This window comes from Genypterus blacodes, unplaced genomic scaffold (assembly GCF_046128005.1).
Source record: "Genypterus blacodes isolate CSIRO-AG114 ecotype Tasmania unplaced genomic scaffold, CSIRO-AGI_Gbla_v1 ptg000147l_1, whole genome shotgun sequence".
Taxonomy (NCBI): domain Eukaryota; kingdom Metazoa; phylum Chordata; class Actinopteri; order Ophidiiformes; family Ophidiidae; genus Genypterus; species Genypterus blacodes.
The window spans coordinates 174,214-190,000 of NW_027466949.1; the positions used below are offsets into that span (position 1 = coordinate 174,214).

The 15,787-nt window shown below is 43.5% G+C and overlaps 1 protein-coding gene across 1 annotated transcript in view; it reads right to left on the reverse strand.

Moving 5' to 3' along the window:
* Positions 1-1,440: 1,440 nt before the first annotated feature.
* Positions 1,441-15,787, reverse strand: part of begain (brain-enriched guanylate kinase-associated) — a 25,416-nt gene continuing 11,069 nt past the window's right edge. Inside the window, exons 4-7 of the mRNA XM_076165568.1 lie at positions 15,300-15,366; positions 8,104-8,211; positions 5,948-6,031; positions 1,441-3,975 (exon numbers count right to left, since the gene is read on the reverse strand). Of these exons, the coding sequence (XP_076021683.1) occupies positions 2,419-3,975; positions 5,948-6,031; positions 8,104-8,211; positions 15,300-15,366 (1,816 nt within the window). The 3' untranslated portion in view covers positions 1,441-2,418. The remainder of the gene's footprint in view (positions 3,976-5,947; positions 6,032-8,103; positions 8,212-15,299; positions 15,367-15,787) is intronic.

The window sequence follows — 15,787 nt, forward strand, 5'->3', positions numbered from 1 at the left end:
GAATTATTTTAGAACTCTTTTATTGGCTAAACTGTATATTTGTGAGATTTGTAGAAACTGAGCTTAGATCTTACATCATTGAAGCGGACAAGTTGTCTTTCCTAACATTCATCTTTATTAAATAAATAAACATACAGCAAAACTATATAACCATGCATCAGACGGACAAACATGTCAACACATAGACAGCTGACCTGTTGCCCCTGGAGACGGGGTCAGGTTGGGTGGGACAGGACAGAACAACTTCAGTCTCCGCTGCATTCAGGGTCCAAATATGCCATAAAGATAACATTAACCAAACCAGGATAAAATGGCCACACTGTAATAACATTTGTGTATGTGTATGCTATATCTCTTTTTATACATTATGTCCACAAAAAATACTCTCTCAACACAGAGCAGATGGTGGCAGTCCCCTGGTTACATTCCTCCTCATATCATCTGGGACCATCATCATCTGAGCCCTGTGTGACACCGTTTTACCTCCTGAACGTAACAAAGTCAAAAAGAAAAGACAGAGCTTTAAAATCATTAAAAACAAACAGCTGTGAGCCTTTTTCCACCTGGATCTGCAGGAATGGGAAAGGTAGAAGCATGGCGTTCCCCCCCAAAAAATCTATCCGTGACTACCAGAGGGCAAAGCCGAGTTCCCTCCTTATTTAGCTTATCGCTGTCACCATTCCTCACAGATCTATAGAGCTCTACGGGCAACACCAAATCCCTCCAATCTGCCACCCTGCCACCGGCTGCACAGAGGTTGCAGCGTTGCACTTCTTTCCTCCTCCCTGCCAGTGAGGATGGCAGGTAATCGGCTGTCTCCAGATGGCCTCACACAGCAGCGAGGGTCTGAGGTCAAGGGGCAACAGGGGAAACTCGTTATGGAGGGGAACCACAGTGAGAGAAGAGGGGCTCTTCCGTTAACAAAAGAAAGAATCTTTGACTCGCCAACAGGACGCCATGCCTCTGCTTCTTCCTGTGTATATATACATACTTTGTTTAGTTCCTTACATAGCCATAGTTTGCGCATGCTGATTTAAAAGCACAATGCAAACTCTACCTTCTGTACTTCTCGTTGTTTCTTTCTCAGTTCACTTTCAGGGTGACCCCTTTGTGCTCATACTGCAGTGCTGCCAGCTTGCCTAGATAATTGTCTGCTTAAGCTTTTCTTATGTCTCGGAGAACAACCACTTTTATTTTGGTGTTGTTACAGCTTTGTAAACTCATGATAACAGCGTTTACGGGTTGGAAATTTGTCTGGTAGTTTGATCTCGGGATTAAACCTAGAGTCCCTCGGGTGAAGACGTGAGCCTTCTCTGGGAAACCGACGCCTTATGTGTCACATCTAACAGGAATAACACACAGTATGCTCTGACAGTGTACGTGTGTGGTAGCAGATAGATATACAGTATGTACACAATACAAATTGCTAGATGCTCTAAAAGAAGACGATTCCAGTCACTGAAGAGAATTAAGGCAAATTCCCGTGTCCTTGTATGAAGTTACTACAGCCTCATTTATGCTCTGTTCTCATTTTGATACAAAAATAAGAAATGCAGCTACTGTTTGTTGTGTGTTCGTTAATTCATTCGCATCACTTCATTTGGCCTTATATTGAGTTTATTATGCTAGCTAATGTCTTTGTTTTGATGATATTGCTCCAACAATCAAACACTAATGTTTGGAGCTTAAGTGTGAATTTGGCACCAGGAAGAAACTCAAACTATGGGGAGTAATTCATAAAGAATTTGATAATAATCACACTAACTAAGCTAAAAATTGCATGAATATTTGAGAATATTTTCTACAGTTGGCAGGGTTCACATTATTAGGTATTTTCCATATTAAATTCTTTTTCCAGGTCATGTTTATGTGCATGCATTTTGTTCAGGAGAACTCTGAAACGCCTTAGTCAATGGGGTCCTGTATGTTTAAGGGAAAAATGTGCCTTTCCTACGCAAGACCTTAAATAAGTTGCCCCATTACACAATGCCTGTTCCATTATCGATGTTGTACACAGTAAATTAATAAGTGATGATCTTTTGCTGGTTTTTCTAACAATCCGTAACATCAGTGATGGAGCAGATAGTGTGTGTCTTCTACAGTATGATGGTGTTCTTCCTAGAGGCTCTAAACTGTCTGAAAAATAATTTGACTTAAACAAAAATATACTGGATATCTGCTCTCAGGTAGCTACACTGTATCATGACACATGTACAGTATCTCAGTAGAAAAGAAGTGTTGCATGGAACATGCCTTGGCTAAGATACATAAAATAACACCTTAATACCCCATCACACAAAGTATGTGTTTGCTGCAGGGAACCTTGGAGACATACAGTACAGTAACTTAGGTGTAGTCATCATCATCATCATCATCATCATCATCATCATGCATAAAATGAAAAGTTTAGTTTTTCACTCAGTTCAGCAGTGTACCATACAGCTGCGCCTTTGTCAAGCTGTCCTTCCTGGTCAGTCCCGTGCTGCCAAATTTTTGGTATCTTGGAGAGGTCTTCTTTGGGAGCGCAGGGCCGACGCTGAGGGCGGAGCTGGAGCTGGGACGAGGCCGGGTGCTCGGCCTGGGTGGGGGGTAGTGTTGGAGACTTGAGGCTTCTAATGAGCTTTGGTGTAAGGACTCGGCTGAGCTGTCTGCACTCAGGTTCACGTAGTCCTTCTTAGTGCTGCTACCTGCGGCTGCGGCTCCCGCACTGCTCTCCTTCTCATTCAGGCTCCCTGAGAGGAACAGACTGCACTCAGAGTCCTGGCTGTCCTCCTTGGCTCTGTACAGCACAGAGGTTTTCTCCTGTTTACGATGCTCCATGCCAGGATGTTTGGGACTGCGGCTGGGCGAAGGGGCACCAACGGCAAAACATTGGTCCAGCGCATGTCCGTGGAAGACATCATCTCCTTCATGGAAGCTGCTGTAGAGAGCACCTTTGATCTTACTGGAAGGGCCCATGACAAAGTGACGCTCAGAGAAGCTGTATGGAGAGACACGACCTGTGATGTTTTGATAGGAAGACGAGAATGTGTTGATGTCCTCCACACTGAGCTGTCTCCAGCGGCTACTCAGGTCATGGACTTCATGAACCTGGACGTCTTCTGTGCTGTCCAGACCTCTGCCACGTGCATGGACCCCCAACGCAGCGGTGGACCCCATGCTGTGAGAAGAGGCCATGCGAGGGCTGCTGGGATGGTATGGCTCACTGAAGCACGATGCCGTCCGCGTGTACGCCGGCGAGTTGCCCTTCTGCGGGCTCCTGGGGGTCACCATTTGCTGGATACTGCGGGACTTGGGGAAACTTGCACTGTCTTTATCGTAAGCCGCCAAGCTTTTGCGTTCGTATTCCGCGCTGCCACCCTCTCGCCAGTCAATATAGAGACCCTGGTGGGAAGAGGATAAGGTGCTGCTGGCGGTGCGGCCGCAACCTCCGCTTACTCCCCCTTTGTCATCGGAAGCAATGCTGAAGCTGGAGTAGGAGCTGGAGGCGGGGAGGGAGGCTGTGCCGAAGTCATCGTGATGGCAGAAGGACGGCGTGGGCTCGTGGTGGGAGAAACTTCCTGAGTGGTAGGCCTCTTCTTCAGGGTTGCTGTCAGTGGAGTTCTGGGCATGGAGTTGGATCAGACCAGCGTCATGGAGGTCGATGCTCTGCCTGCGCTCTGTGTCCTGCCAGCGCTCTGGGCAGTAGAGAGCGGTATCACTGCAGTACAGGTCGGAGGTCTTGCACGCGACACGGCGATTCAGGTGATCGGTGCTTCCCGTTGCTGTCAGGAAGTCTCCATCTTGGGGTTGTGGGCTTGGTGAGCGTGTTACAGGGCTACTACTTCCTGGCTCGGGTTTTTGCAAGACCTTGGCAATAAGGGACGTCGGCACAGCGTCGGAGTATTTGGAGTGACACACCGACATGGTTACGCCACTATCCCGATTATGTTTCTCAATGTGGGAGCTAATCCGTTCTTGGAAATCTAGTGGCAGCTGGGACAGAGAGAGAGATTAAGAAGAACATCCAAAAACAGACGATGGACAATAACAGCAGAGGAAGATGGCAGTAAGACAAAATGATAAACGCAAACTCTGTAGAAGTTTTGCAAAACAATGTGGCAGTTGCTGAGGAAGAGTCAGTGTTATTATTATTTATGTCATCAATGTTGAATCTGAAGTACTCTCTTCTTTATGAAACTGCAGAAGGGCTATTTTTGGTGCAGCTCCTCCACGATCTCAATCTATAGTTCTGGTTTAGAAAGCAATTCATTCTTGCGAAACCAATCACAGTCCAGACCAGTTCATGCGTCCCCCGGGGGGAGCCGCGCTACTTGGTCCTCCTAATGAACTTGTCAGAAAATTGCTGAACACAAGATTTATTTATTTATTTATTTGTTTGTTTGTTTTGTTCCCAGTGCAATCTTGGTCTCTCTTGTTCCTCATTTTGTGCTTATTCCATAAATACGAATGACGGTTTGGTTGTTCTATATTTAACTTTCTTGGACGCACACTTTTCCTTCACGGTCTCTTCCTTCGTTTTCTGCCTCACAAAGACACACACACACACACACACACACACACACACACACACACACACACACAATCTGTCCGTGTTTGACTGGCTGGTGTTTGTGGAAACAGCCTCTGCCAGTTTCAGAACTGGTTGTGTCTGCCTATTAAAAATCTGGCCGCAGTCACACTGAGTTTACGCCTTCTTTCTTTATCCTTTCATCTCTCTCTTCTCTTCTTTCAACCAAAAGGCCTCAACGTGTGCCTGTCTCTCTCTCTCTCTCTCTCTCTCTCTCTCTCTCCCTCTCTCTCTCTCTCTCTCTCTCTCTCTCTCTCTCTCTCTCTCTCTCTCTGTCTCCTTCTTCTGTCTACCATCAAACACATATTCAGTTCTGTGGGGAAAAGCTTCAGATTCAAATTAAACTTGTGCTCAGGGTCTCCAGCTGGGAAAAGAAAGAAAGATGAAATACTGACTTGGCTTTGTTAAGAAGGAATAAAATAACGCACCCCCCTCCTCCCCCCCTTTTTTTTAAAGACCAAGCTATTTATAGCAACTGCTGCTTCTCCCATAGGGAACAGATATGGAAAGTAGGTGAAGCTGTGGGGGTGAACACAAGATAATATAGCCTATTACTGTATGTGCTCCATGAAAGCAAGCTCAGCATTAACTGATATCTCAGGCAGATCTTAATTAACCGCCTCACAGTTCTGCAGGATGAATCCATGTGACCGTGTAAAGATCAGGTGCTGTTGCTTTTATTCTTACACTGATCATCTTCATTTTAGATCATCACAACTTATTGCTTTTGTCTTTCTGCTATAAGATATTTGTTCATATTTGCCACTTTTGGTTTTTACATTTTTTAAATAGATATTTAAATAATAAATGCAATATTTCAGAGGGCTATGTTTTGATAGGACAGTTCTCTTTTATTTTATTATTATTATGACAAATGTGAATAAAATGTTTTGATTTAAAATACTCAACCATAGCCAGTTATCGAGCCCTGCTGGAAAGTGTAACTTTAGCTCTTAACCTTTGTGAACGAGCTGTGGTTTCAGTCCAGGCTCGGTTCATTCATTATGCAGACAGGGTGCAAATCACACAGATGGTGTTTCAGACAGCAGACCTTCATCAGTCTGACTGAAGAGGCTGTGAACACTGACTCTGCCTTAATGTGCAGAAATCACAGGACTTTTAATGACACAGCCACAAATACATCAGGGCTTTAGCTTGCAAATAGTTCAGTAATGGATATGATGGAGATCGAGTGAGGAGCTGAATTTTGATTCTTTGCAGCATTTCATCAGTGTGGCAAAATACATTTTTACAGAGTTTTAACATCTTCTGCAATACAAATAGTCATAATTTTGAGTTTCAAACCCAACACAAATGAACCCTGTGTTATTGCATTCAAACATTATCATATTCATGCGTACGTCGTGCTGAACTCACCTCGGACAGCTTGTGGGCTCTGTAGTGAGACTTGGAGCACTGCAGCAGCTGGGCGGCCAGGTTGCAGTCTTTCTTATAAAGATCCTGTCAGTGGCACAAAGATTTCCCATCACTAAATTTATGCTGTGGATGTTTTCCTTTGGTAGTTTGATCAAGTCCTGATTGCAAATGTCTACTGGGACCAAACCTGTAAGGATTTAGATCACAGACTGATAACTGTGGCTTAATTAGTTTATAATTAAAGGGCACTTCCCTAAAATGTCTTTTGCATAATAAATATTGTAGGTACATTGTATAGAGAATGTGCGATTAAAGGAACAAGCCTGTAATCCATCTGCTGAAGCTAGTAGAATTTTACGTCTATTGTTTAAACTTTCAGCCCCTGAGCTCAGTCGGACCATTAGAGGTTTGCAGCAGCTTAATAACTCCACATAACTTTTCTATTCGTAATACATCGTCTATCCACCTTCCACACTCTATGCTAATTATATCCCAGTTGCCAGAAAAAGGCCGCCCACCTTCTACCCAAAGAAGCGTATGCAGCATTAGTTGTCTCTTTCACAGGGTCTTTTTATAGAGAGAGATAATAATAGATATTGTCACATACGTTTTTATAATATATGTTTTAAAACGTTTTGCTCCGTCTCTGTCTTTAGATGTATGCATGCCTTTTTTTTCCCCCTTCCTCCTCTTAAATCAGCCTAGTTCTTCCTCTTCAGCCATCGTTTTGTTCCTCTACACCACCACAGCCTTGACTTTACTTTCAGCAACATCAAAGCCTCCTGTCTGACGGCTTCAGCGACTGTCTGCACATTCAGTCACATTCTTTCTTTTCATTTTGTCACCAGGGGATATTTGGGCTCCCTGTAGTTATTGTGAGTCATACAAAAAGACCTCTAAGACCCTTATGAGGTCTTAGTTACTGTAAGCTCTGTGGTGTGTTTCTCCTGGGGTTGTCTGTTGGGGGGTAGATGTGGTTCCAGCTGACTGAGAATCAGCTTCTAGGAGGTCTTATGAGGGGTCTTCATCTAGTTTCTCTATTTAAACTGAGGGTCAAGTGAAACAGTACTGATTTTCATCTCGGGATCTGAATATGTGACTAGAATGGTGATGTTTTTCGGGGATTTAAAGTATGTAGAAGGCCATTTGCTGCTTGGGGAAATGACTGACCTGGCAGCTCCGGTTGGACAAATTCTCCCTTCACTAAAAATGAACCTTGACTCCAATCAACCTGATAGGATCTGGAGGGATTGTCCCCATAAAAACAACCTCCACCTCAGAACCTCAGGAGCACTACAGCTTATTGTAGACCAAAGCAAAAAAATCTAACCTGCTGGGCCCCGAGTAGATAAACCAGTGAAATCGCCTCAAAGAAAGTAAGACACCCGGATTGCCACATGCCCCTGAGCTCAGATCTACAGAGCCCCAACACCAACTCTTGGCAGCCCAGAGGAGCCAATTGATTTCAAAATAATCGCTGTAAAACACTCACCAGCTTAGCGTTAATTCCTCTATCTGCTGTGGCTCCTTAAAGCACAAATATTCTGGATGCCACAGAGCTGCGGCTGACATTCAAACTTCTCAGCTCGTGTAGCTTCATGGAGAATGGGAAAATTAGGTAATTCGGAAGTTTGGAGACTTGATGATGAAGAAGATGTAGAAGGTGTTTGATTTTGAAGACGAGCTGTGCCTGTGGCTCAAATATTGATGCTGCTAGTTCAGACCCTCAACTCGTCAATGCAAGAGCCTCATTCAGATTCAACACACACACATTGGCTACTATCACTTGTCTGGTTCTAATTTGTGGTAGTTGGCTTTAAGAAATAAAAGTTATACTAAAAATGTACTTTCGACATAAAAACAATCAATTGTTCCACCCTGCTTGATATAAATAGCTTATGTTTTATGTTTGCTATGATTTCCCAAGACAATTGATGCATTACTGATACCCGGACTGGTTTACTGAGTGATCGCCTCAGGCCCCAAGAACTTCACAGACCCTGAACGCCTCAGGCAAAGTGGATAATTTGTGGACCTGTAGGCGATATGTAATTTGGCCATATGCTCAATTGCATCTCATTTGACAACAATGTTCACATACTTCAGATTGTGACGTTGCTTCAAACGTCCATCGTGAGGCATCTAGTAGTACTTACGTTGTCCTCTCTGAGTTTATTAATGGTGAGCTTGGCCTCCATGAGGTGGTTGTTGAGGACGATGATCTCTCGGCTGAGGGCTCTCTTTTCCTCCTCGTGGTGCTGAGACTGCAAAGGATGGCAGAGGTAGATAGAGTGGATCGAGAGATGAGAGGCAGGAAGGGCAGAGTGATACGAGAGAGAGGTGAAGCCAAAGTTGGAGGAAAATAAGATCATAGAGGAGGAGGGGAAGACAAATGAGAGGAAGAGAGCCGTAAGTCACTACCAGACCGGAGCCGGTGCCAGCAGCAGGTCTTAATTAAAAGAAGATTACAGTTGCCAGAGCTCGTATCAAATCAATTACTCTCAGATACAGAAGAAGACAAACGAGGGGTTGAAAAAGATGAAAATAAAACGAGTGAGAAGGAGAGAGAGGGTAAGACAAAGTAAACTGTCATTCCATTTTCCAGGGATTAGTGTCAAAAATAGAGGCTGACTGTCCTGGAGTGACAGGCGGCTTTTGTTTGCCCGATAATGCTGATGTCTGTCAGTCGGTCTGCACAACCACAGGTCAGATTGTCATTAAATGCATTATGGGTGTTTGCAAGCCCCCGAGGATGATTCATAATGATTTTAATGACCCTCTGACCTTTCCTCTAGTGCCACCATCAGGACCAATCTTCACATAATCACTGTCACATATCACAATCTAATGGGCAGATAGCTATGGGCGTTCCTCAGCACACTTCTGCTCCTTCTGAGAGAAAATGATCCTTTTCAATTTTGGGCACATTATGAACTTTCCTCTTTTATCATGTAAGTTATATTTAAAAAAAATGTTCTCCAATTTTAGGGGGCTTTTAAACATACCTACAATCCATATTACCCGATGTAATAAACATTGCAGCCTGTAGGGGCCAATGTTGAGGCTTTAGTCGCATAGCGTAATTGACTTACAAATTGGGATTTCTTTCACGTGTTACTCCAACTGTCTCTTTCTCTCTTTACACACACACACACACACACACACACACACACACACACACACACTCACGGTAATTGTGAGCCCTCTGTCACATACCACCTGACAAATTACAGAGCTCTGAGCTTTCGCTTGTCCTCCCTCTCGTCTCTCCTATAATCTCCCTATGGCGGTGATTGTTTTGAAATACAGGGGGTTGCAGAGCCAATGTAGTAGGTGGCAAATAATGTTAGTTTTAAGCAATACAGCTGCATTCATATTCCAATCTAATTGTGTTATGGTCTCATTAATCAGCTGCTCAGACATGTCGCTCTCTGACACTCATTTCTCAGCATTTCCGTTTGTGACCATATTAGGGAATGCTACAGATCTTTCGTGTAGTTACTTTATGCAATTAGTTGGTTGATATAATGGTTTTTATGTTGGCCAAGGGAGTTATTTAGTTTGTTTTTCAGTGCAACTTTGGTGCCGATCCGGATCTGAATCCAGGAAATTTCTCCCAAAGATCCGGACAAGGAATATTACTGCATTCCATCCATCTAGGCAATAACCTGTTGAAATTAATCATTGAGAGAGACAGAGTCATAATTAAAGGACCGCTGGGGTCTTGGTGGAGGTATGAGCCTGATCGTAAACTGCCACCTGTATCTTTGCTCCTCAGCTGGAATTCACAGCTCGCCTCCCTTTCCTTCACACACGAGACCTGAGTTTAATGGAGCTATCAAATTTCTGGCGGGCTCTGAAGTAAGAGAGCTTAATCGCTCTGGATGATACCTTTGGACATCAACATTATATTGTTCCAAGGATCATTTCAACAGGAACCCACAGGAGAGTCATTTGATCTGATATTATGAAGGGAAAGAGACGATACAATCAAATGAAAGTTATATAAGCACTGTAGGACATCGCAGCTCTCAAGGATTATAGCTGCAGGTATAATTAACATAATAATTACATTCTCTGGGACTGTCGCACATTCATAACAGCAGGTCATTCATATGGACGCAGACTTTGGAGTGGGGTTTGGAGTGTGTTCAGGGTAGGAAACAGTTTGACTTAAATACTGTAAATCACACAGAGGCCCTTAATCGTGCAGTTAAACTGAAAACGACACGTGTGTTTGTGTGTGTGTGTGTGTGTTTTTAAACTCATTCACCACTTAGAAAGACAGAATCATTTTTCTCCTGAAGCAGAGTCTCTGACTTCCCTAACCCTCATTTACACAGTCAAACTATTACCTCTTCCATCACACTGAGGCTCTACCTGAGCAATGATAACAGGATTAATAATGTTGAACATGACCTTTTTTTATTTTTTTATATATACGGACAGATGGATGAAGTCTAGCTTTAATTGCAGTGTTATGGCCGGGGGATGAGTCAGAGCTGTGCGCCTTGATTTTTGTTACCATCTCCTGTAGTCAGACTGTGTTGGATACACAAGCTGATACCAAGATGCTCTTATCAGCTGGGACACACATACAGTAGAACAGCGTCAAGGAAAGCTCATATACGTGTTTATAATCCATGTATTTTACGGAGCTTGAACCAGCAGAGGAGGGGTGATGAAAGTTTGTGGAGTATTTCACAGCCTTCCTGCTATTACTGAACCAGGATACACCCTGACTTCGCTTAATAATGTGACGTTTAAAAGTTCTCGAGGTTTAATTTAGGTTATTGAGTTCACAAGATTGGATGAATCGTAGTAAGAATTGTATGGCGAGTGAAAAACACCCCTCACCACATCTGCTGGAGATTCTTCACTAGACAATAAATGAAGCCCAAATCCCAGGAGATGCAATTACTGTAGACACAGCAGGGGAGAAAACTCCATTCTGGGCTAAAACTGTTTTGCTTAATGAAATATCAAACAGTATCAAAGAAGAGTTTCGGGCTTATGGCACCTTAGATAAGCACCTTCCTCCACGAAGATGCTATTTCTTGTCTATTCTCTAGTTCAACTTCAGCCTTTCCTAAGACGTTCTCCAGATTGGGCATCAGGCCGTAATGAACAGAGCAGAATCTGCCGCTCCCTGTTGACACCTGTGTTAGCACTTACTAACAAAAAGCTGATGGAAAAACATGAAATTAGTTACTGTGATGGATTAACCGTCTGGCTGAAATGTCAAAGCTGTCAGAGATGATTTTTTTTTAACTGCAAACTAAAATGAATGAATGCCGGTTGACAGGAGAAAATCGATGCGATCTTGTATAATTTGGGAAGCGGCGGTCGTTTAATGTATGTAATTTCTGCTCAAACTTGTGAAGTGTGCGTGTGTGAGCGTGAGTGTGAGTGTGAGTGTGTGTGTGTGAGTGTGTGTGTGTGTGTAATATTAATTCCATGCTTGTTTTTCGAAGCTCCAGAAAGAAGCAGCAGTAAATGATTACATGCATCTCACATCTGCTGGGTAACACAACTCTCCCAAGTGTAATTTGCTCTCGCCGTTGGAAGAGTTATGACTAACGACTGTACTGCGATCACACTAATTAGTGTAGCACAGAGCAGACCTCGATGCTCCTCGCTGAGGAACACAGAGCAACACACACACACAGACGTGTATGCACACCTGTCAGACACGTGTTCCTAACTCATCTAATTCATTATGCCTTTCACACCTTTCACGCATCACAGCTACGCACAAGGAAGTAATAAGGTCGTCCTCGTCCTCGTCCTAGTAGTATTACAGCTTAGAATAAAGTCAGTTTCATTCTATTTTGCAGTTCTCTTCTCAAATAAACACACACCATTGTATTCTTCACGCTCGAATTGCAATACCACTTCATTAAATTCATTTATTATATTTAGAGGAGCTGTCACCGGCACAAACAATTACTTGTCTGGTATCGCCACGCATGATAAACTAGGCAACTAAACGACATTGATCCTCAATCAGATACTATTGATCATCTTAATATTTATTTTATAGAGCCTCGGCCAAGAAGGAGCTGATGGCAGCCTCCTGGGAGGAAGTTTAGAGCCTCTGATGAATCTTGTGACATAAGCAAGATTAATGCGTCGGGGTAGAAATATCATTTATACACAACAAGTACTTTTCAATAGTGAGTGGTATTTTTAGCCTGGTGGAGGGTGGTATGCATCCAACCTGGTAACTTGTGAATCCAGGCTACGTTGCCCAGGAAACTATAATGCAGCGAACGCTATAATTATATGGTAATTCATTCTATTCTAGGGTAGGTGTCAAAATTAGAATTAAGACGAGGTGAAAATACATAATAGCGTTCTGCGTCTGTTATAGAACATTTTCTACATTTACATTTGAATTATTACATAGGCGAGAGCAAAACTATTAAATATGAACAAAGCATACGCAGAACAAAACATTTACATAAATGTTCCACGGGTTTTGTCCTTAATTTACACCCAGTACGTTGTTCCATGGGCGTTGTCTTCTTTGCGGTGATGTACCCAGGCAACAATTAGGCTGAAGAGACGAGCAGGTTTAATAAAATGTCGAGTTTATAGTTTGGTTTCTTGCTTCATATTGTTTTGAGCCCATTGCTAGGACACAATCAGCTCTTGTAAGTGGACGGGTTCATTTAGTTTGGATAAGATGGCGTCTTGATAACAAAACCACAAGTCATTAAAGTTTGGAAACTAAAGAGCCACATGGAAACAATTCAAAGCCTTTCAGCACCACGGACAGCGACTTGTATTTCTACAATATGTGAAGAGTTTCAGTTACATCACATCCAAGTGCAACTATTTCTAGGCTTATTACCGTTCTATCTTCCCTGTGAGAATCCATAGTTTCATCTCTTTTCTATATTCTTCAGTCATAGTTCAGCTCTTTTGTTACAGCAGACACACACACACACACACACACACACACACACACACACACACACACACACACACACACACTCTCTACCTGGCACTGTATGCAAATATGTCTTTTCTGCCTGTGCCAGCGCCGTCTTGGAAGAGCCTCAAAAGAATAAATTGAACCTTTACGGAGCCATAAGCAACATTATGCTCCAGCAAAGGTGATGTTAGGTGACGGCTGGATAATAAACCGGTGCATCACGACAACTGAAAACGTATTATCTTTATCTCCAGCGCGTTATATCTTCACCGCGGATCAGAATGACGTCGTTTCTTCTCCCCCGCTCGTCGAACGCAGCTGCTCCGACGTGCTTCCAGTTCTCCCAGGTGTTAATCTTCCTCATTGCTCGCGTATGAAATACTTTCATTCTTTCTCTTGTTTTTCCGTTGACCTTGCCAGTTTCAGACACTCAGCACTTTTAATTACGTGCCCGATTTGATTGGAGCCGCTTTTTGTCGCTATAGCTGCCTGCCTCGGCTGTCTTCTACAATGGAACATATCCCCCCCCCTTTGAAACGCCTTTGCATGACGCGACATCAAAAGAAATGGCAATCCCAATGAATCCCATACTGTCTTCTGCCACGAAGGCCGATTCGCTACAGCGAGGCGCTTTTCTCCACGAGCGAGCCCTTTGAAAGAGCAGCAGTTTTCAAAATCATTTTCACATGACTAGAGTGTGTTGACGTGTGTGTGTCTGTGCGTGTGTGAGACAGAGAGAGTGGGTGAGAGAGAGAAATGATCAATGTGATTTTAGAGCGTTTGTCTCTTTCGCCGTATGACAAAGAATGAAGAATAACATCGAATCATCACAAATGACAGAGTGCAGGTGCTTCTGTAAAAGGCTCTGCCGTGAACACACTGTATTTCATGTTAGAGGTGATTGATTGTTGTTCTCATGCTTCAAACGCCCAACAACCCTGCACGAATCCACATGAACCACATTTAGCCATTCAAAGAAGTATACGTCAATCAATGCATCCACCTTTGTCTTTCTGTCATACTTATTATGGTAGAAGGAAGGAGGTGGAATATTTCATGTCCACCTATAGAAAGGATGTTATTGCAGACCAGGACTTAATGAGCCGAGGGTCAATATTCAAGCACGTGATGGCAGGTTCAGTAATAGTTTCACTCAGTTTCTATCCGCGCTCTTTAAATGAAATTACACTGCTGTTTAGCCGAGATAAGTCGTAACGTCACAGCTCGCTGTTAAGCCGGCTCATCTGCCGCCCTGATGCTGCTTGATGGGGTCCAAACAGAGGCTGCCAGGAGTGAAACGCTCGCCGCTTGAAACGTGATTGGACAGCTGCAGCAGAGGTGATCAGAGCAGCAGAGGGTGGGTGATAGTTTTCTAACGCGGCGATGCAACGCAGGTTAGACCAATTACTCTGGACATTGATTGCGCTCTCTGTCTTTTATCGTGTAATTGCTTTGAGTGAGACGAGGGGGCTTCTGTTGCTAAACAGGTGTGTTCTAATCGATTCTTGCAGATTTCTCATTTTCTTAGGCCAGACCCCCTCCATGCACAGTGTGTGTGTGAGAGAGAGAGAGAGAGAGATCTGCTACCATAAGGTCGTGTTTTATCATTACGCCATTCATTCCTTATCATCACTGTATTTGAGGATTAAGAGCTTGTGTGTTTATTGATATTTTGTCTTTCTTGGCCTGGCACTTTTCCACTCGTATTTCCTTTCAGCCAGAGCCAAAACGTCTCAGCATGGTTCCAAATAATAGGATCATTGATTTAAGTTGACAGATACGGGCCGCACATTTGGGTTTGAGCACATATGAACACGTTGGTGTGTTTGGCTGCAGACTCTACTGTCCCAACATTTGGTTCCCCCAAGAGGTTAAAGGGCACTGGGCATCATAGGTTGAGAAGTAATACATTTCCTTCTCTTCCTCGGTAGAATCTGAGGGAAGTAGAAGCGACCAAAGCAGATGCTTTGAAATGTAAGCTGCGGTTTCCTAGTAACTACACTGCTTCATGTTCTCCAATACCTGATTGTGGGTCAAGCAAGGGGTCGCATGTTCCACAGCTCCGTCTCTCTCTCTCTCTATGTGTGTGTGTGTGTGCAGTGCAGGCCGGCATATACTCAAGCGTACTCATGCAGGTGTGTGTGTGCGAATGGGATCAAAGATCTCCCTCACACTCATTAATGTTTTATGAGAGTCCATTAGGATTCTGCAAGACAACTTAAAATACTACATAATGACTGCATAGGTACTATAAAGCAAAGGCACCGCTATCATTTAGACTTTTAGACCCAGCAAGAGAGACACCACATTTAAATATTGCACTAATCAACAGTATATGTGTGTGTTCTGACAGCTGAGCTCAGACAGTTTTCTTTATGGAAGTTTCAGACTGAGAGATGCTTCTTCTCTTACCGCCCGGTGCATCTTGTCCTCCAAATCCTGGTTGATCCTCTGTAGAGCCGCATAGCTACTCTGGATCCTGAAAGAAGAAAGGAAAGGGAAGGCGTATTAAAATGCAAATGAAGACGGCGCGGCGATGACTAAGAACAGCCAGCGCCTGTACTGTACACAAACCTCCCAAAAAAAAGGAAGCATAAGCAGTCTGGGTGTAAATATAAACAAGAATCGGGGAGCAGGGGAGCAGGGGAGCCTAAATCTGAGGGGATTTTCTATATATTTTCAGAACTGCGTCATATTTGAAGATGACTGAAGGAATAAATCAGCTGAGCTTTGGTTTTCTCCCCTATCTCCCTCCTTATCCGTTTGTATTCGCCTCCGTCTCAACACTATTTCTCCCCTCGCCGCAGCTCTCCGACGCCATTCATTGCATTAGTGAGCTTAATGGAGGGAGGTGTTCTTAGACACACACACACACACACACCGCTCTCTATTTGTTAACT